At 35.8% G+C, this 22164-nt stretch overlaps 1 protein-coding gene across 1 annotated transcript in view; it reads right to left on the bottom strand.

Moving 5' to 3' along the window:
• Positions 1-886: 886 nt before the first annotated feature.
• LOC584028 (transformation/transcription domain-associated protein) overlaps positions 887-22164 on the bottom strand; it is a 92167-nt gene continuing 70889 nt past the window's right edge. The window contains exons 67-81 of the mRNA XM_030990334.1: positions 21893-22087; positions 20948-21096; positions 20140-20355; positions 19106-19344; positions 18607-18706; positions 17686-17986; positions 16453-16654; positions 15610-15717; positions 13911-14027; positions 13126-13341; positions 11935-12076; positions 10867-11063; positions 10055-10199; positions 9268-9387; positions 887-3186 (exon numbers count right to left, since the gene is read on the bottom strand). Coding sequence (XP_030846194.1) covers positions 9278-9387; positions 10055-10199; positions 10867-11063; positions 11935-12076; positions 13126-13341; positions 13911-14027; positions 15610-15717; positions 16453-16654; positions 17686-17986; positions 18607-18706; positions 19106-19344; positions 20140-20355; positions 20948-21096; positions 21893-22087 — 2437 coding nt within the window. The 3' untranslated portion in view covers positions 887-3186; positions 9268-9277. The remainder of the gene's footprint in view (positions 3187-9267; positions 9388-10054; positions 10200-10866; positions 11064-11934; positions 12077-13125; positions 13342-13910; positions 14028-15609; positions 15718-16452; positions 16655-17685; positions 17987-18606; positions 18707-19105; positions 19345-20139; positions 20356-20947; positions 21097-21892; positions 22088-22164) is intronic.

Here is a 22164-nt window from a genome sequence, read left to right as displayed (position 1 = left end):
CACATCCATTACACTCTCCCCGCCCCCTTTCACTCCTCATAAGCTTTTCCCTTCGTCTATAATTTTATTCTTATATTATAATAACTAAATGTGTAATTTCATTTAATTTCAATTCATATCTTTACTCTACATAATCCAGTCTAAGGACTACAATCAATCAATCCACTAATCAATTAGTCAATCAACTAATCAATCAATCCATCAACTAATCAATCAATCAATCAACTAATCAATCAATCAACTAATCAATCAATCAATCAATCAATCAATCAACTAATCAATCAATCAATCAATCAATCAACTAATCAATCAATCAACTAATCAATCAATCAATCAATCAATCAATCAATCAATCAATCAATCAACTAATCAATCCACTAATCAATTAGTCAATTAACTATTCAGTCAATCAACTAATCAATCAGTCAACAATTCAATTAAGCAAGCAAGCAAATAAATAATACATCGATCAATCAATCGGTCATTCACTCACTGACTCAATCAATCAATCAATCAATCAATCAATCAATCAATCAATCAATCAATCAAAACAGAAAGTGACTGAGACAAAAAGAACATGACGACATTCCATAAGCACATCTGTTCAAAACAAACACCAATACTCCTTCAACTACAACCGAGCTTTCATAAGACATTTTCTGGAAATAGGTTAAGAAAACTGTAAGTATGTATGTTTCTCAGATTAACTAATATCAATTATACTACATGTAAAGTATCTATTTTGTATATACCTTTGCATTGTGTTATGAAATATGTTGTTTAGAAATAAAATGTGATGTTATTTTTAACTTGATTGTAAATTGTCATGTAATTCAGCTGAGGCTGCGAAATGATAATAATAAAAAACAAACTGAACCAAACTGAACTGTTTTTACCTAAAATTCTTTAATATCAAAATGCATGTTCTGTACAGTACAATAAGTCATGTTTTTATACAATATTGAATTTTCTTGTACATTATTTCATCAAAGAACATAGTATGCCCTTCTCTTGGCACAGTGAGGTTTGATAATTCTGAATATTCTCATCTCTCACATCATAAAACTATACTATATTATGTTGCGCAATTCAGTTGATCAAAATCATAATTACAACAAATTATCAACTTCATATTGGACTTGGTATTCCAATAAAAATCAATTAATGTAATTCATTTAGTATTCTCTATTTACTACATACATTGATGGCTAATCCCTTATATAAAACAAGAAATCTTGGTCTATCAAAATGCATGTAATTTAGCAAAGACTAGGCCATGAATGTAAACATTGTTTTTTCTTCCCGATTTTATAGCCTCCATTTTCCATACAAGCATTTTAGACACAGAGACATGCAGATTTAAAAGCCTGTGCTCCACTGTCAATTCCCTCAACGAACTGAATTTTTAACTTCATCCCTTGACGAAGCACAACAGGTAACTCTAAACCTTATCTATTTACTTATTTATTTTCATTTCTTATTTAGTCTCTTTTTTCTACCAGGGAGGCGACATTGATTTGGACACTGTTTGCAATGATTGCAAACACAACCTTACAGCTTTTTGAGAGACAAAAAGATTGATTTAGTAATGACTGGTATTGAATAAAAAGCAAGTCTATTTAAACCATGTCAATGTTCAATGAATTGGATATAGGCTAGCTTTAAAGCCAATCTGCACCAGTTTGGCCAGGAGGGATTAGACCTCCCTGCATGGTCACTGACAGGTGGTTATCTCATCAAATCAGCTCTCACTTAACATAAGAAAAAGGGGCTCATCGGGTACCGCTTAGGCATTGTTTAATATATAGAGGGTGTAAGAAGCTACAAGTAGTGCAGTCCTGTTTTAAGGTGTACTAATTGACGATGCTTATAAATATAAAACATATGAACATAACATGTAGCAAAGAAAACTCTCAAGATTAGTAAAACAAATCACTCCTCGTTGCATTGACATAAGTGAACAGAGATTGAGAAACCTATTTACATTTTCCACAACTAAGCAAAATTCGAATTCTGAGCAACAGGATTCTAAAGTGTATAAAAATAATATCTACAAAATAATACAAGCAAAGTGCTTCATTGATCTTGTCATACTAGCATTCATAAAGTTTCAGTGGTTTAAACTTTCACATCCTCAAAGTTACAATCAATAATTTGACAAACTCACTCAGTAATTTTACAAAGATTTCAGGTAAAACGTAATACTCAACAATATTTGCTCGTTGAAAACAGATTGATACTTCTATGTCCATGGAATGCATGTGTTGTAAAGTTGGATGTGATACTCAAAATACTTGATGATTACATAGAAAATGTAAGCAATTTTCCACTTTTAAAATTGGGAAATCATTCTTCCTCTTACTCAGTCTCTTTGATTTTTATCCTGAGTGTCAGATTACTATGACAACAAAGTAAACATTTACATTATTTGTAAAAGCAACGAAAACACAATGCAAAATAATCACAAAACCATACAATCTTTCGATACAATGTGATGTTTCACCAATACTCAGTACTCATAAATATGAATCCATATTGAGTAGCAATAGAAAGCACACAATATTACATTTGTGAAATTTGAAACACATCCAAGGCATTGAATTCTACAGAAGCACCATCTTCTACCCATCATGCCCATATGAAATACAGAAACAAAGTTTATTTCATTGATTTATATAATTCATTATCATGCGAGTTTGAAAGTTTTTTGAAGCGGGAGCAGGAACTTGACACAGAAGCTGATGCAAAATAACTAGGAAATACTACCTTAGTCACAATGCCAAAGCAAACTGCGAAACTCAAAAACGTCACTGGAAATGACAGACTCTTGGCTATTCAGGGTCATGTCAATTGTTTAAATTGGTCCTATGTCAGTCAGGGGCCCATTTCATACAACTTGTTATCTGTAACAACTGCTAAATTTCTAAGACAAATTTGCTCTCAGCCAATCAGATGCCTTGATTTCAGTAGCTTATAACAGTAGCTTGTAACTTGTTATTAATATCAATTTTCATGAAACAGGGGCCTGGTGTCTGTCTTGTTGGTGCGACCATGGTGAAGAGCACATAAGAATTTGGCAGCCAATGACTTAAAGACGAATACAAAGAATTTGATTTTTCTCTCCTGGAATTTTACGATGAATGGTATCCATTTTTATCAGCATAGAGTGGGCTTCTCTCTGGAGACCTGTAATTGTAAATAAGGGAGAGGAGGGAATAACAAAAGTAGAAAATAGAATAAAAGTATTATTAGATTGTGATGTAAGGTTCATAACATTCATAAGGTTCATCTTTATCGTCCATGCTATTAACAATGGACATATGTGATATTTACTTAGATATTCTAGTTACATAAATAGTCAAATACATACATGTACATTCATACACAAGGGGAAAATATTATTCATATTTCATCTTTCAATAACAGAAATATAAACAATCAAATAGTGATGCATAAGGTTTTAGAATGAATCTGAAAGAGGTGATTCTTGTAAAACATCAATATTGGGAAATTTAGCAGTGATTATTAACAAACCAAGAACAAGAGCAACAACAACAACAACAACACAAAATCAGAAACAAAAAGAAACAAACGCAACCTATGATATGAATATCTTATGTTTAATCATAAATTGTTCAGGAATTAATTTAAATTTCAGAATTCATTCATAACACCACATGACTTGGGGGAAGAAACACAGGGGAAAAAACCTCTCCTCGCTGTCGGAATGCTGCATACTAATTTTTTTTCTCCTTCAAAAGATGAGAATGGGAACCGTCGAATGTGTATTACATTCATATTCTATGCGCCGATGGTAGTTTACTCAACAAACAACGACGGTTGACCGACTCAAGAGCCTTCATACTGCAGGGCTATATGAGCATAACTAATGCAAGCACACAATTGGATTTAGTTCTCTCCCATGCACGACTTCCACTAATGGAAAAGTGTTAGAGGGAGAGAGGGACAAAGGGAGACAAAGAGAGAGAGAGAGAGAGAGAAAGGGAGAGAGAGAGAGAGGGAGGGAGGGAGGGAGAAAGGGAGGGAGATAAGGAAAGAGAGAGGGAGGGAGATGGAGCGGTGAGAAAGAAAGGGTGGACGGGAGAGAATGAAGGAGTGACAGAAAAGAGGAAGAGATAGAGGTGCAGAGAGAGATAGAAAGATGAAATCAAAAGAGAGAGAGAGATAACTAGACGGAGGTGAGGGTGACCAAAGGAGGGATAGAATGAAAGGAAGGCAAGAGAGAGAGGAAGGAGAAAGATAAAGAAGAAAATAAAAGTTAGAATAGTGAGACAGAGAGGGATACATGTAGAGATGTCAGACTGAAAGAAGGGAGAGAGAGAGAAGGGAGAGAGAGAGAGGGACAGAGACAGAGAGGGACAGAGACAGAGAGAGAGAGGGGGAGGGGGAGAAAACCAAGAAAAAATGAGAGTAAGAGAGCAAAAGCTCAGAGAAAAAGAAGATAGAAAGAGACAGACAGAAAAACAGGAAAAACAAGAACATTGAGAAATGAAGATAAGAAAATAAAAATGGAGAGGGAGAGAGGCAGTCGATAGTGTAGGAAAAGGGGAGAATGGAGTAAGAAAGTGGCAATTGAAAAAAAAGGAGGAAAGATCATGACCACAGTACACAAAATCTCTTTGTAATTCTCATAAAGATGAAAACGTTACATAAAAACCCTACCAAACAGTAGACCTAATGGTTTTATCATTCAATATGAGAGTGTTTTTATGTAAAGTACATCTGCAGGTTGGTTGCTACATGTACATTGGAAAGGGTGTGCCCCACAGTAGGTACATGATGATATCAAAACAATACATATGTTTATAAGTATTGATTATGACAAATAGCGTCAGCCGTCAGCTGTTTGGATATTGTTCAAAATTAGACTGCACAATGCTATTATTAAACCTATACACTTGTTTATAAGTATTGATTGGGAGGAATACCGTCAGCTGTTAGGCTATTGTTCAAAATAAGACAAGGCATTTAATAAGGTAAAAACAAAAATGGGCAACATGCCAGAATAGGCACCAACATTTGTACATATGAGACACCATGATGAATTCAAAGCATGTTCCGGTCTATTTGCAATTTTCCCAGTCAAATTAAGTTGGCTTGTATATTTCTGCTTCATATTTCAATAATATTTTTATTTTTCAATACTATAACTTGTGTCTAATTTTGTTTCTATATTCTATTTCATTTATTATTACTATTATTACTTTAAATCATTAATCAATTCATTAATTAGTTCATTCATTCATTCATCCATCCATCCATTTTCATCATTTTAATCTTTATTTTTTTATCTATTCATTTTTTTTTCTCATGGGTGGGGGGGGGGGTCTGTTAAAGATAAAGTTGAGCTCTAGTCATGCGATTGCATTGTGAAAGAAACGTTGTGGAATCAATCAGAAAAAATTGATCATCTAGCATATAAGTATTTGTGTGTACTGCAAGGTTCTGGAATCATCAAAATGATAAGAAATTTGGCCCAGTTTTCGTAAAGTTACAAGCACTGTACGCAGAAAGATGTATATGGAACTATGCGCACTTGCGTGACACGTGCGTTTATCTCTCACATACCAATAGATAAACTAATTTACCAAATATATCAATTAGTAGGCGGTTTCCAGGCAAATTTTTTATCATCATGTACAGGGTGTGTATTAGTCAAAACATATTCTTTCACATGATTGGTAATAAGAGGTTCCATTTCATTTTTTTAAATTGGGGCATTTCCAATACTGGTCTTTACCTTTAACATTTTCATATTTTTGCCTGCAAATAGGACATAGTTCCTTTAAAGGTGCCCTTTTCATCGGCAACCCCTTTTAATACATGAAGTACATTGAATTCACATAACCTTGAATAATACATGTACACACCCACTATCCTACAACATTGGAGCATACCTAATGAGAAATCCACAAACCGAATAGATGAAAAGCAATCTTATTAATGGAATAAGTCACCCAAAAAAGGTAAGCTTAGATTAATCATGATATTAATGTTCGACCCACAGTGGTTTGAAGTCAAGCATATAGTCATTATAATCACCCGGGGGAAAAGGCATGATTTGTACCATAATCTTCCGCAGGATTTAACGATGAGAAATATACAGCGATACAGCTTAGGTATTTGATAAGTTATCAATTCCTACGCACTGGTTGTCTAATGCATCTAAAGGAATGAGAAAGAAAATCATATATTTTTCTTTCTTTAAGTCTTTGAATCTTTTGACGTAATTCATCAAGATCAGGGCAGCGTTTCATGAAACCGTCATAAGTACAAGTTCACCGACATCCCATTGAAACGTGTGTTAAACTTAATACACGCATTTCAATGGGATGTCGGTGAACTTGTACTTTCGTGAGACGCTGCCCAGGTATACTATTACAGAGGTCACATGACCTTTTGTGACCTAATATAAAAATGGTGAATTTTTAAATTTTGTATACAAAAGAAAATAAGAAACTGTATTACCGGTATTTAACATTTTTAAATTTAAGGTTAGGTACTTGATTTTAAAAAAGCCTCCAATATATAACTAAACACAATGGAATACATACAAAAATTAAAACATACTAAATTCACTTAAATACACAATGGAAAAAGATTTAAAAATGTACATGTCACTTAAAATTCAAAGGACATTTGTACTAAAACCTATACCTTTTTTTTTTCTTTTCTATTTTATATAAAAATATACAGAAAAATGACAATGTTAAAGGCACCATGACTAAAAGTTTTTACATCAGTTTTTAATACTTTATTTACATACAATACTATCTCAAGGATTGTACGTAAATATCAATCTCTTCAGATCAATGATGACACATAGGGGGTCTTTACATGAGTATCTCACTCTTTAATTTCATTAAATTCTCTCTCTTCAACAAACAAACAAAACAAAGCAAACAGAGCAAGACAAAACAAAAAAACAAACAATAATGTCATAATTATATTTCTTTGCTGCAAGCGTGCACCATTTCAACCTACCTGTACTAAATTACGATGATAGACTTGATAAAGCACTTATTACAACATTTTATGTACTTAAATGGTTCAAAAATTCAATACTGCTATATTTATCACGTGCAGTAATGTTCCATGAAACTATTGCTCACGAAATGCCCTCATACAAAACAAATCACAATAATTCAAAACTTTGGACAAATTTTTCTCTCCATCTGATGAGTAGTCTCCCATGTTCCCTTAGTTGTGTCCAGTGCCATTTCACTGTTTGTGATGCTCAACTAGGCGTCTTCAATAAATACACCGTTCAACATGCAGACATTGACACTTGCATGTACAATACTCAACTTTAACCCTTTCAGAACAGGATTTATTTTCAGGGCCAAATTAATCACACATTCTTCTTCAAATTGGCAACAATAATTGGCCAAGAAAGATTACAGATAGTCCTTTTCAGGACTCCTCAATCCTCTCTCTCTCTCTCACATGGTGCACCCGCAAGCCTACTGTATAACAATAATTTTGTTTTGTTTTTTGTACAGAGTTAAAATAAAATGTATTGTCTCTGAAATGGATAAAGATGGGCGAAAATGTTGTCGAAAAGTTGAACAAAATTAAATTCCCAATTTTTATTGAAAAACAATGGTTTTGAATCTTTCAACATGTTGCCAATTAAAGGATTTTAAATCTTATTTTTCCTTCTTTTTAAATTCCTGGCATCAAATGCAATACAGTCGTGAAACAAAAATGGATGCAGTGTGTGCACAAATTTTTGCCTTTTCTAATCATGTTTCTGGCATATTTTTGAGGACTATGGAATACAAACTTATTCAGCCAGACCCAAAAACGTGGAATGGTTGTCGCGAAAGGGTTAACTACGCATTGAAGGATGGATTTACATTGTATGCCAGGCCTTCTCAACTAGTTTATTAGAAGTGCCAAAACGAAAAGAATTTGTAGTTGAAGTGCCACCCTGTATGGTTGACTGTGCTGCGAGGGAGCATAGCGACCTAGTCGAAAATGGGTGAGGTCCAGGGGCAAAGCCTTAACGGGGGGTAGCAGGGGGCAGAGCCCCCTGAAGCTGGTGGATTTAGGGCTTTCTAAAGACCAAAATGGGGCAGTTTTAGCACCATTTCATTCCACAATATAATCAATCATAATTTCATATTGATGTGAAAAAATTAGTACAATTCCTGGGTACAATTACACTGGAGGTACATTTACATGTAGTTTTTTGTGTGCTATAAACACGGGAAATGTCAAAATAAAGTGAAAATCAAACAAACAAAAACAAGATGTTTCCAGAGATTGGCAATATTAAAATTGGTATCCCATCGTAAGCTAATTGTTGTTCAGACCTTAGGTTTAGATTCGTATAAAATGGTAAAAAATGATAAATTCCCCTTTCTTCCTGTTTGTTAAGCAGGCATTTCAGCCTCAAATTTGACTGCAACTTCTTGATTTAGCTGAGTATTTAATTCTAAAATATATATTTTCTTCCTTTCTGTTTTGTTGTTTTGTTGTTGCAACAGTCGCGTGCCAATTCAACTGACCCGGGACACAAGTGGGGCGCGCCGCCAGTTGAGAAGGCCTGTTGTATGCCCTTTCGGCTGTCAGCAGACTAAACATTAATGGCAGTACAGTGGAACCTCATTATATAAAGAGCTCTTTTATAACAAGGTGATTGTGCTGGTCCCAGCTCTTGATATCTGTTTGTTTTTTAAACTGATATAACAAGGTAATTTCCATTGTCCCAGGGAGATGGGCCGGTATTCAATTCAATACTATGACTAAGTAAGAAATTTATTAAGTAAATGGTTAAGCTAAGAAGTTTACTTATCTCGTATTCAAACCGCATTTTAGACTTTTACTGACCTGAGACAAAATCTAGGTAAAATACTGACTGATAAGCATTGTGACGTCACACTGTCAGTCAAAAGTAATGTGCAATTAATGCAGTGCATTAAATGCGTGCTGATATAATTGTGGGCAGGTTAAAATACTGCATAAGAAAACCATATTCCTGCCAATCAAGGCTTCCAAATAATTGGCTTAAGTCTGGTAGGGAGCTGTCTTAAATATAGGGTAAAATACTTAGCCAAAAATTTGAATTGAATACCGAAATTGGCTAAGTATTTTCTCAAAGCCAAATACTAAGTAAAAAGCTTAAATTTTATACTTAAGTATTGAATTGAACACAGGTCTTGGTTGTAATGAGGTTCCAATGTACTTACGTGTTGGAATCAAGCGAGTCAAACTGAACATAGAAGACTAAAATTTGCTTACCATCATTACATTACAGCCATGGATGCCAGGCAGGATCCATACGACACAGGTTATCAGGACTGTTAGCTGCTGCCACCAACGTACTCACTTTACTCTCACCGCCCTCAAACTGAGCAAGATCTATGAACGAATGGAAAGAGAGAGTTGTATAGAGAATAATTTGTACCTCGAAAAACCAAACGATATGATTCAGAATTGAGTAAATAGAGAGAGAGAGAGAGAGAGAGAGAGAGAGAGAGAAGAAAAGGGGGGGGGGGGGAGTAACAGGAAAAAAATGGAAACAATCCCCCTTAAGTAGAAGATGAAAGCTGATTTCTATATTCATAGGCATGTACATGAAAGTCACAGATAAACATGTGAATCTAGAGTCAATTCACAGCTGTGGAGAAATGCACAAAACACAAATCACCATTGACTTTCTGATAACCTGTGATGATCCAAACTCAGGGGATATAGGGGTGGGAAGGGGGGAGTATGAAAAAATATCTGGTAAGAGTGAAAAAGAGTGGGGGCAGAATAACATAACTTGGAGGGGGGGGGGGGGACTTTTTGGGAGGGATGAAATACCCACCCCCCCCCCCCTTCCCCCACTCCCAATTCCATTACAAGAACTCTAAGTTGTTGTTTAAAAGTTGTTTGTAATTGTTTTTATACAGGGCCTTCAATAGAAGAGGAAACGCTGTTTAAATAAAACTGAAATTAAAAAATAAATAAGTGAAATAAAATTTTCCCCATACAATGAGAAGAAAAAAATCAGGGTGACACAATAAATGAAAGAATGACTTACTCTGTAGTCTCGTCATGATAGCGTTGATAGCCTTGGTAACCAAGGTGATAAGAAGCTCACTCTCTGAGGGAGTCTGTTGGCTTGACGATGTAGAAGCGGTAGAGCTGCTTGAGGAGGACGACGAGCTTGACGTGTCCTCTTGTTTCTGGAAATGAAGTATAATGAAATAAATGAATATATTGGCAGAGGAATCAAATAAATGAATAAAAATAAAGAATCATTGAAAGTTTTAAAATTATATTGTTGCAAAATTAAAATAAGTAATGAAATTAATCAATATATTGGCAGAGGAATCTAATGAAAGAATGAAAATAAAGAAATATTGAATTCTTAAAATGATTTATTTGCAAAATAAAAATAGGTAATAAAATTATTTTACATAATATATCATATTATATTATTCTACAAATTTAGTTTTAAAGTTTTAAAGAATTAAGCCTCAAAATTATATATTTGCAAAGAATATGAAAAAAAATTAAGATTGGCTTCTCTGCTGATTCATGTTATTTTTCTCATGTTCATCCCTGACTGGTAAAAAAGGGAACTCATTTCCACTTCTCCCCTGATTTCCAGATTAGTTGGAAAACATGTTTAATTCTGTGAGCATGTTAAAGCTAATCTGTACTAGTTTATTGGAGGGATTAAACCACTCTGCAAGGTCACTGGACAGGTGGTTGTCTCATCAACTCAGCTCTCACTTAACATAAGAAAAAGAGGATCATGGGGGACCAATGGTCACCGATTAGGCATTGTTTTCTATATAGAGGAAGCAAGGAGCTACAAGTAGGACAGTGTGGCTTTAAGAGTCGTACCTTTTTACTCCATGCTATCATCTCGTCTCGGAGCACAGCTTTGAGGATGGCCGGTAGCTGGAAGGATGGCTGCACGAGGCATCTAGCGATGGATATCATACAGGCATTCAGCATCCCGTTCACTCCGACCGTGGTCAGGAACTCGGCGATGTTTGGCGTCAAGCGGAACGGTACAGGTCGGTTTGCATCAAGCTCTCCTGTGTAGTGAAGACAGACATTTAATTGTTTAAGATTGTGATTTTACTTGAGGGGCGATAATAACGACAAGGGAATGCAACAGGCAAGTCAACATAGTGAAAACCTTGCCCTCAATGTAGAAAGGTACAGTCAAACCTGTTTCAGTAACCACCTGTCTACAAAGACCATATATTTTGTGTTTCCCTTGAAATTGGTTTCTCATTGAATCCTGTTCTACAGGAACCTGCACTTTAAGACCACCTGCCTATAAAGACCACTTTTCTTGTTTCCCTAGGGTGATCTTCATAGACAGGTTTCACTGTACTAGTGTTCTAGAATATGATTTGATACATAGATGTCTATTTCTATGCAAAACATTTTTCATCTTGACAAATACTACCAAAATGAAAAATTTTCAGTTGCAATGATTTCTTGTTCATACAGTTTAACTATCAACTCACATTTTATGAACCACACATTTTTTCAGCTTTGACATGCACCAACTGACTTTTTTTCTCTATTTTTTTCCCTCTTAAGTACAGTTGCAATATCTAAATGTTCTGTTCGATGAAGAATGTGAATATTCTGATAAACAACTGTACAAGCATTCAAATATACTGTTTACCTTATAATTCACTCAAATGCATATATTGATGTTTTAAAGCCCATCTGTACTACTTGTAGCTACTTGCTCCCTCTATATAGAAAACAATGTCTACCTGGTAATCTGTGACCATTGGTCCCCCATGATCCTCTTTTTCTTATGTTAATTGAGAGCTGAGTTGATGAGATAGCCACCTGTCAGTGAACACCCTTGGTGGTCTAAACCCTCCTAGCTAACTAGTACAGACGGCTTTTAAAACACAATGATAGAACAAAATATGGACATACCACTTGTTTCATCCAGGTCAAATCTGAAGTAGAAGACGGAGAGGAGTCCCGAGTTTCTCTCGATCTGAATGATCTCAGGGTTGAGTCGGGTCAAGTGAAGAACAAACTCAGCCAGACCTAGCAAGGCCAACTGACCACACATCTGAAACAGAACAGAGAGATTGAGAAATAATGATATATATACAGGTAGGTATGCAAAAGAAGACAGACACAGAGATATTTATTAAAGGGATCCGGTAACTTTGTCTCTGATTCTGAAACAATATCCTGGATTTAGCTCATGCTGCAATGATAAGTATAAACCTTTAGGCCAGTCAGGAACCCCATGACTTTTACAAGCCGATCGCCTGTCTGATTGTCAAGATATTTATGATTGGAAATCAGAACCGAATTTTGCGTTTTCCTAAAGTTTTCATAACACTACAGTCTATTTGGGAAAACAAGTATGGTAAAACCAGTCACTCAAAGATTTTTACTTTTTTGAGGCACTTTATTACACCATATCACAGACACTGATAACACGTAGGGCCGTGCATCTCAGATTTAACATTGTTAAACGATGCCTTTAATCCTTTATAGTAAAGATTTCAAGAAATATTAAATGTGTGACATCCCAGAGAAATGATTTAAAAGAACTGAAGCAATGCTGCACGTTGAAAGTGTACACTGACATATCTGTTACTCTGGTTAGAACCATTGTCTGGGATATTTTCCCCTTGGAATAATTTACCTCAAGTCCCCCATCCCTAGCACTAGCATCAAGGGTGTTAGGCATACTACACAAATCCTGAGTAGATGCTTGTTTCAACATACCATTTTGTTGGCATCATTAATGATGACGCAAATAGTTGAAGTATACCACAATCCATTAAGTTACTCCGCAGATAAAAACATTTGAATATTTACAGAAGGAAATTCAGCTAAAACAAAATGCAGAATATAGCACCTGAAACTGTCCAATGAAATTGTGAACAACAGAAGAGATTCTGACAAACTTATTCTTGCAATAAAATAGAATGTAAAAGAAGAAGAAGAGGATTTCTAAAAAAGATTTCTGAAGATGAAGAGGAATGAAGGACGCAGAAGAGGAAGAGGAAGAAGAAGTGTTGCAAAAGGAGCAAAGCCTACCCCCAAATAACTTTCTACAAGACGCATGCAATTTAAAGGCACTTATCAATGATTTCTACCCACCATTTTTCTGAAGGCAAAGTAGTCTGTTGAAGTTGGGAACGTATCCAGCGCCCACTCTTTGAGAAGCGTCCTGGGAACCATGTTGGTTTGGACCTCCTTCAGAATGTCCCGCAGGACTTGATGACTCGCCTGCGAGCCTCGGAGCTGGACCACGGCTAGACGTTCATAGTATCGGTTGATCGGTGGGTCCGTTTCCACCTGCTGCTTGGAACACCACTGTGAACAAGAAGAAAATCACGATCAATTATGTTTTTCTGATGGAATCGGTTGATTGGAGGAGGGGGTGGGTCCGTTTCTACCTGCTTTTTCGAACACCACAAAATCACCTTCTTTTAAAACCTGCTTGCAAAAATTACATTGATGTGCAGCAGAACAAATAAAACAAGAAATCATTTCTTTATTTCCAAGCTAAATGTTAAACACTGGCGGGACTCTTTCTGAAATCCAAAATAACGGGTGTTAGAATATCTTTATTAAGCTCAGTTTTATACCATTCAAAAGAATTTTTGTGTACAACATCAAAATTTGATGATATAAAGGCATATTTGATAAAACACCCCTAAAAACATCAACATACTAAATGATTATCCTCATTTTCCCCCAATTTTCATGAAAATAAATTTGCATTTCCCCCTTTTTGTGTACATACCCAAGTACTACTCTGTCATGAACCCTGTATATTATACTTGAATGTTACCTTCTTGCAATTGTCTAGCAAGGATATTGAATAGTGACTCTCTCATAGCAGTCTCATTTGAATGGTAAATACCATATCTTTTCATTACCTTCTTATATATGTCCAGTAAAGAGAGCGATGAGGGACTATCTTCTACCAGTCTCATCTGAGGGGACACAGCTACGACTCGTGGCACTGTGAATTGCAGTTGTCTCTTTGCAGTTTCCTGTAACAGAAATGATAAAGAAACTGAGCATTCAAATACTCCATAAACAATCTTTTACAATTATACAATATGTGCAGTTGAATCTTATCACACAAAACCAAAGGCACAATTTTGGTCTGTTGGTAAAAATCACGTTTTTTGAAGTACATGTAAAAAAAATGTAAATATACTTGCAAATATAAATATAGATCATTCCATTTACACATTGTTATTTCATTTCCATTTTGCATTGAGATGGATGGGTCATGTGTTGAAAAGGGAAGACGATGAACCTTTGAAAACAGCTCATAGCTGCCAACATTTGGAATTTTCAATTAGTAACATTTAAGTAAAACTGAATATCATGTTGGTGAAGCGCATATCTATGTCAGACCTGCCAAACTCTGGAGTTCAAAAACTGTATTCTATAATCCCCAAAGTTGTATTTTACTGACAAAAATTGTATTAAAAAACAAAACATGGATCAATGCCTCTTACAGTTCCTACATACAGGACAATTTTTTTTAAATTGATCATTGGTAGAATATGCACGATTTCGTCATAACTCAGAGATGCCAACTTTTGGAAAACATAAATAGGGAGGATTTGTAACGGACACCAAATAATGTGCGCGTAGCGCACATCTCGAGCGCGTAGCGCCCGACCCATGCGGCCGGGGTCCAGGGCCCGCCTTAGGGCCCTGGAAGCTCTGGGGTTCTAGATGCTCTCTGGTGCAATCTGAGCCTTATTTTGCAGCATTTTACATGTGTATTTAGTTCAATAATTCCCACTTTTTTTTAAAATAACATACAAATTGTACAAAATGCATGATGAATTCCTTTCATATATATGATACAGTGTTCGGTCTTATACTTCTGATACCATTTCTTGGTCTTCTTTAGCTGATTTTCCGCCATTTGGATTCTGTGTCAATATCCACGCATTGGTTACGGCGATCCATATGCTGAAACAATCTTTCGCTACTCTTAATTTGTCTTTTAATATAGTGGATTTACTACATGCTAAAGTTAACAGACGATATTTCTCATTCAATTCACAGATATATATACTGATAAGCGCCAAAAAAAAAAAAAAAAAAAAAAAAAAAAAAAAAAATCATTTTTTTAATTTTTTATAATAAATCGGGAGGATAAGGATGGTGATCGTAAGGTCGGGAGTTGGGGTGAATTATCGGGAGCCTCCCGATGAAATCGGGAGGGTTGGCATCTCTGATAACTGGTGTGTTCGATGAATCAATGAATATCCCTACACTTTACAGGACAGAATGGGCATTTTGCCGTTGAAAATGGCACACACACACTCAAAATACAATTATCATTTTTTTGAAATTCGTAATAATAGAAGGGGTATTTGTAATTTTGTAACGAGGGCGGGAAATTCGTAACAATTAAGATTTTTTTTTCGTAACAGTTGGCAGCTATGACAGTGTGGGAGCTAGAAGTGGATGGCAAATAAAGAGGGAAAGGAAGACTGAAAAAGAAAAAGCAATATGGTTGGTCTAAATGAGGAGGATGCTCGAGACAAGAAGAAATAGTGGGAGGGCATGTCAAGAACAGGGTGAGAAAAGAGTGCATCGTCTTACCTTCCTCTTGCCCAGATAATGGTTGAGCATCCTCAGCACCTGCAGAACCCTCTCTTCTCGTCTTGATTCAGCCATGCTTGCATCGTTCACAACAAGGTATGGGTAGATCTGAGGAACAAAATGAATATCAAACGTAACACAGTGAAACCTTTTTAGAAAGATTGCTTTAAATATAAAGGTGACAAGAAAAGTGTTCTTTATAGGCAGGTTGTATTTTATCATAGAGAGGGAGGTGCTCCTTTAAACATGGCTTAATGTGAAAACAATTTTGAAGGGAAACAGATAATGAGATCTTCAAAGGCATGTGGTCTTTCTATACCAGCTATCGCTGCTATAAGAAGTTTTACTCTACATGTAACGCTTGATGGGTTTATGTCCTATAAACTTATACTGATTACCAAGGCATAAATATGATATTACTATTATATCATAAATGTTGAGCTAACACAGAATGCGTACACCATCATCATTATCTAGGGACTATTACCCCTCCATGTGTGTTATGTTCAAATGCACATACACATAACTATAGAGCAATGTCCATTGGCAATGACAGTGGTTTTCTTCACTACTTTTTCATATTTTCCTGGGTACCAATGTCTTGCAAAACAATGTCACTGAAGTATTGGGATATTCTGGACTATTACATGTATATGCTGCATATAAAACTCAAATTCTTGAGTTGAATCAAATTGAATTGTATCAACAGTACCTTTTATTCACGCACATTTTTGCATAATTCATGCTATTCATTTAAATAATCAACGAATGGCAATATTTTCCTGCCCATAACACAGAAGGGATTGCGCTATATTTGTAATTCAAAGCGAATACACCACATACCTTTCCATTGCTCCCCCTGATATAGAGTCTCCTGGCGGCCGTGTTGTGTTTGTGCGTGATCTCTACGTGAGGCATGAAGCGGGCGATGCGTATGGTGTAGTGACTGTGCTTGGGGGTGAGGAACTCTCCGGGTAACTCGACGTCGGCGGTCGCTGACGAGAAGTGGCTCAAAAACCGACACCTCTCCTCAATCAGGAAGGACCTAACAATTAGAAGGGGAAAAAGATTTTTATAATGGTCCGTCTGAATGAAAATTATAATAAAGTAAGAAATAAGCAATTTTTTCCAGAAAAATAATATGCAGTTGTACTCTTTATCATATATGTGTAAAAATCCATGCAAAATTTTTGCATTAATTGGACCTTCTGTGGCCGAGTTCTGAAAAGGGGTGGGGTAAAGAAGAACTTGCTCTCAAAAAGTCTGGTCGGAATAGGATTAAAGGAATGTGATAATCCATGCTTCAACATACGGTTGAGTATTCCTGATGTGATTAACTGTCTGGCAGTTATTCTAAGTGGTTATGTACATACTACATTAAAAATAATTGTGTAACATGTTTTGGAAATATCATAAATCTTGCTTAAAGTCAAATACATGTTACATGCATAATGAAAACCACCACTCACAGATATGAATATGAGAGACTCCACAAACATGTGGCATCAAAATGTGGTCAAACGTTGATTGCTATCTATTGTTATACTCGGAACATGTGGGCATTTTAATCAATACGTAAAAGTAGATACCCATAGAAGAGAGAATGGAAGTGCGAAATATGCAGAGCTGACAACCTTGTGCGAACAAAAAAGGAACCATGATGGCAAAAAAGAGGTAGTCATTAAAACGAAACTAGCAACCACGTGTGACACACTTCCAATGCAGAAATGTCCATTCCTCATGCTGTTTTTTCCAAATTAGGACCTATAGTTTATTTACAAGTACATGTAGGTATTTTTTTGGTGTCATTTTGGTATTATCAGCGTTTCATTCTTATTGAGAATATTTTTCTCTTCAAGTATGTTTTACACTTAGTTTTCGATTGAATTTGTGATCAAATCAACATTTTAGGGCAGTTGTTTGACGTTCGGTATGTCAACAAAAACAAAAAACGTACTACCTTAATTTGGAGGGAAAAAAACAGAATTCTGGGAAAAACGTAATACATGTAGATGGCAGCTCTAAATATGAGATAAGCAAAATGAGAAAACACAAATCGGCGGAGCAATTTCTCACTTTGGTAGTAGCTTGGTCCTTGTCTCGATGATCTTGATCCACTTCTTGAGCATGGCAATGAGATTCCGCAGCTTGGTGGCCCCAGGCTGGGAGAAGTCAAAGTCGATCTTGAACTGATTCTTGAGCTTCTGGAAGATGGGGTCCTGCGCTGTGGCCTGCGCCCGTCTCACGAGGAGCTCCGAGGCCGCGCTGGACAGGGTCTGGGTCACGCTGCTCACGTTCTCGATGCCCACACCGCCGAAGGTGTTCACGAGCTTCTTTACGAAGCTCAGCGTGTGTGGTGTCACCTTTGCTTCGACAACTGGGAAGAAAAAAAAACAATAAGAGAATTAAACCCCTTTCGTGCTATCACATGTGTGGACACAATGGTCATGCAGGTTAAATGAAACAGCAATTCTTTCCTTATTGAAAATGCTACGATTCATTGATCAATACGGCATGAAACATCGTCCATGGATATACATTTAAATTTTACAATGAGGATCTCATTCTACCATACAAAGCTTTCCAAAAACATATTAATTTTCCACTGATTGTGAACAAATGTGATTTTCAAATGAGGATACTTGTTTCTGTTTCTGGAAGAAAAATGTAGACATTCTTAGCCTAAACAAAGTCTCTTTTGAAAATACAGGTTGTAAAAATCAGTCCAAAAGTTCACAGAAAGCTAAGTTTTAAAAAACACATATGTATTAAAGCAGACAATGGTAAGGAATTCCTTTGAAATTGCTCTTCTACTTTAAGAAGAGACACATACCTTTTAAGTAAAACATGATGAATAGAATGCTTTCATACTGCAAATCAAACAAATTTGCTTCCTTTTTCATTCAATATCAGACATTGATAATTTTTCTACAAATTCCATTCTAAGACAAATTGGTAAATAATACACGGTCATTTAGCATTTTTTTGTTTTCTCACCTGCTCCTCTGTTTTCAAAAGCCACAGCTTGGCATTTTGCCAACGCCAGTCGAAGATGACGTAAGACCTCCTCATACCAATTTTCCCTGAACCATACCATCTAAACACATCATAAACATGAAGAAATGTTCATACTAAATATAATAATAATTACTAAAATAAATTTCACATATACAACAAAACAAGGCACAATGTAAAGAAAACATACAGCAATAATAATACATAATTCTAATAATAACAATTACAGATAACTAGTAGCTTAATTCAATCAAAATGTTGATTCAAATCAGTCATATTTTCTATTATCAAAGAGATTTCATGTTCTTGATGTGGAATTAATAAAAAATCTAAAATACTTGATTTTGCACTTATGAATATATTTTATTTTAAGGCTACAAATGGCTCTCCATAATTTTTAAAGTCCAACTTAGAGTTAAGTTCAACTTAGGATCTTTGTGAAACACCCCCCTGATAGCAAAGTCAAAAGCATCTCACTCACCTGATCCACAATGCCTTCCAGTGAAGAAAGCAGAATAGGATGCAGATCTCTCTGGACCCCCATGATCTTGGAGCATCGCACCATGGGTACCGAAGCCCGGATGGGACCAGGGTTGGTCACACTGGCCCCTAACCCAGGGGCAGGGGTACTGGTGGAGGGCGTGGTAGTGGTAGTGGTGGTGGATGTGCTGTCTGACGTTGTTGATGTTGTTGATGGAGTGGTAGTGGAGGTGGTGGCATCTGTGGTGACCAGAAAGAAATTGATGAAAATTAATAACGCAGAAAATAAGCACAGATAGGATAAGGGCTAGTCACACTGGTCCCTAACCCAGGGGTAGGGGTACTGGTAGTAGATGTGGTATCAGATATTGATGTTGTAGATGTGGTCACGTTTCGTCATGTTTTGTGTTCATACTATCTCTTTCTCTATCACTATTATTGCAACATTGATCATAACAAAAATCTCATTATCTACATGTATGTCACTACTACCATCATCATCATTTCCACTTTACAAAATGTAATCATCATCATTTCCACTTTACAAATGCAATCATCATCATTTCCACTTTACAAATGCAATCATCATCATTTCCACTTTACAAATGCATTCATCATCATTTCCACTTAACAAATACAATCATCATCATTTCCACTTTACACATGCAATCATCATCATTTCCACTTTACAAATGCAATCATCATTTCCACTTTACAAATACAATCATCATCGTTTCCACTTTACAAATGCAATCATCATCATTTCCACTTTACAAATGCAATCATCATCATTTCCACTTAACAAATGCAATCATCATTTCCAATTTACACATGCAATTATCATCATTTCCACTTAACAAATGCAATCATCATTTCTACTTTACAAATGCAATCATCATCGTTTCCACTTTACAAATGCAATCATCATCATTTCTACTTTACAAATGCAACCATCATCATTTCTACTTTACAAATGCAATCATCAACATTTCCACTTTACAAATGCAATCTTCAACATACTACAACGACTCTCACCTCCACCTGCTGCAGTTGTAGCGGCAGTGGTGGTGGTGGTGGAACTCGTCTCTTTCTTGGCATCGATATCTTCTTTGGTATCTTCCTTGGATACCGTTGCGGTGTTGCTAGGCGTGGCATCACTGGGCGTGGTCGTATCCGCGGCAGTCAAGGTCTTGGTTGGTATAACTGTGGAAGACAGACGACGGCGGCCAGCCGAAGCATCACCACTCTTGACTGTTTGAATAAAAAACAAGAAACAAATTCTTGAATGAAAGGTATTGTAAGTACAGGTAGAGTAGTTATCAATATGTATTTATTGCTGGAAGAATTTTCTTAAAGATGGCATTAAAAAAGAATCTACAGTCATTGTGTGCAAGGCAAAAGGATATGGATGGATGGATGTGTAGCTGTCCAACCGATCAAAAATTTCCAGAAAACTGCATTCAAAGTTCTTACATTCTTTAGACAAGGATCCTAAATCACAAATATTATTGTTGAAACAATCACCATTATTACTATTAATTACTAACAATATACAGTTAACAACTAAACTAATCATTCCCTTTAATACCAAGTTTTGTCATTTCAAAGTATGTGAAAAATGTATTTGTCCTAAATTATGTTTCTTGAGAATGTGACATATTAAAGTTCACATCTAAAAGTACTCTACAAAGGCCGTATTCCAACTAGTCCACCTATCATTCTTGAGTTACGAAAATACAAAAAAAATATTACAAGAGGTATGAATAATCTAGATAATCACAGTAAATTTGACTTGCAAACATATCTCAACTTGCTTTCATTATAAATCTTCACATAAACTCACATTTCTCTCTATGTTCTATTTTGTGCGTGAGGTAGAGGGTTCTAATCGGGAAGTAGAGCGCTTGCGGATAGACTCGTCCGACCTGCATCAAGATGTTGATGATCAGATCTCCTTCATTACCCACCAGACACGTCAACAGTTGAGGTATCCTGAAATATTAATTATATCATTAGAAAAGTCCAAAGTATTCATTACTTTGCTGTCCAATATATTACAAGGAATGTACATAAATGTTAATAAATTTTCAGTTTCTTCATTATTATTTATGACGGAATAGATTTTTTCCATACAGGGTTTGTATAGAAACATATTTGCAATATTTAGGGTGCATGTATGATAATTGATTTTAAAATTGCTGATTTTTTAGAAAGGAGCAAATGGGAGAGGACCTTGCATGATATGTCATAGAGTTGCCAATTTGTGCTTGATTGATCGCAACTTCAAAAATTCATAACTTTCTTAATTTTTATCAGAATTTGCTCAAAATGTCACTGACCTGTTTCTCTCATTTTTCTGCTTCTAATAAAACCAACTAAATATCAGAGTGGACTTCCCCTTTAACTTGCTTTATTATATCCATCAAATTGGCAAAAAAGACAAACACTTTCAACAATACATTCTTCTAGCAAGTTATCTTACACCAATGACTGAATCTGGATAAATAAATATATTACAACTGGGTTTCCAAACAGATTTAGAAAATGATTTTCAAATTTTCTCACTTAATGCTTGATGCAAATTGGTTATATTCCTACTAAAATATAAATGATTTAAACTGATTTTGCTCCTTGTAAATGTAATATTTTAATATAAGACAGTAACTTTACAACAGCTGTAAAAAAAAAAAATTAAATCATCACAAACATAGAGAAATAATTTCAATCCACTCTACGACCTATTAAGACATGAAAAAAATAAAATTAAGGTGAAAAAGTGATATATTACCATGGCAACCACTGAATGGGCGGAACACCAACTGAATACTTGTCGACGGCCTTAGCCAATGGATGATCAGCCTTCTCATCATCGTATGTGATCAGCCACAGAACCTTGGCAAGGTATTTACGTGACTTGCTCTCGTTCTGATGGCGACACGCATGCAGGAAGCAGGTGATGGCCGACTCTCCTAAAGACATTTGTCTGCGAAAGAAGATTAAAAAGAAGGGGTCGTGCTCTTATTACTGGGGGGAGGATCATTTGCGAGCTTCCTCATTTTC

Source organism: Strongylocentrotus purpuratus, unplaced genomic scaffold, assembly GCF_000002235.5.
Source record: "Strongylocentrotus purpuratus isolate Spur 01 unplaced genomic scaffold, Spur_5.0 spur5_scaffold_19, whole genome shotgun sequence".
Lineage (NCBI taxonomy): Eukaryota > Metazoa > Echinodermata > Echinoidea > Camarodonta > Strongylocentrotidae > Strongylocentrotus > Strongylocentrotus purpuratus.
This window is presented reverse-complemented; position numbering and strand designations above follow the sequence as displayed.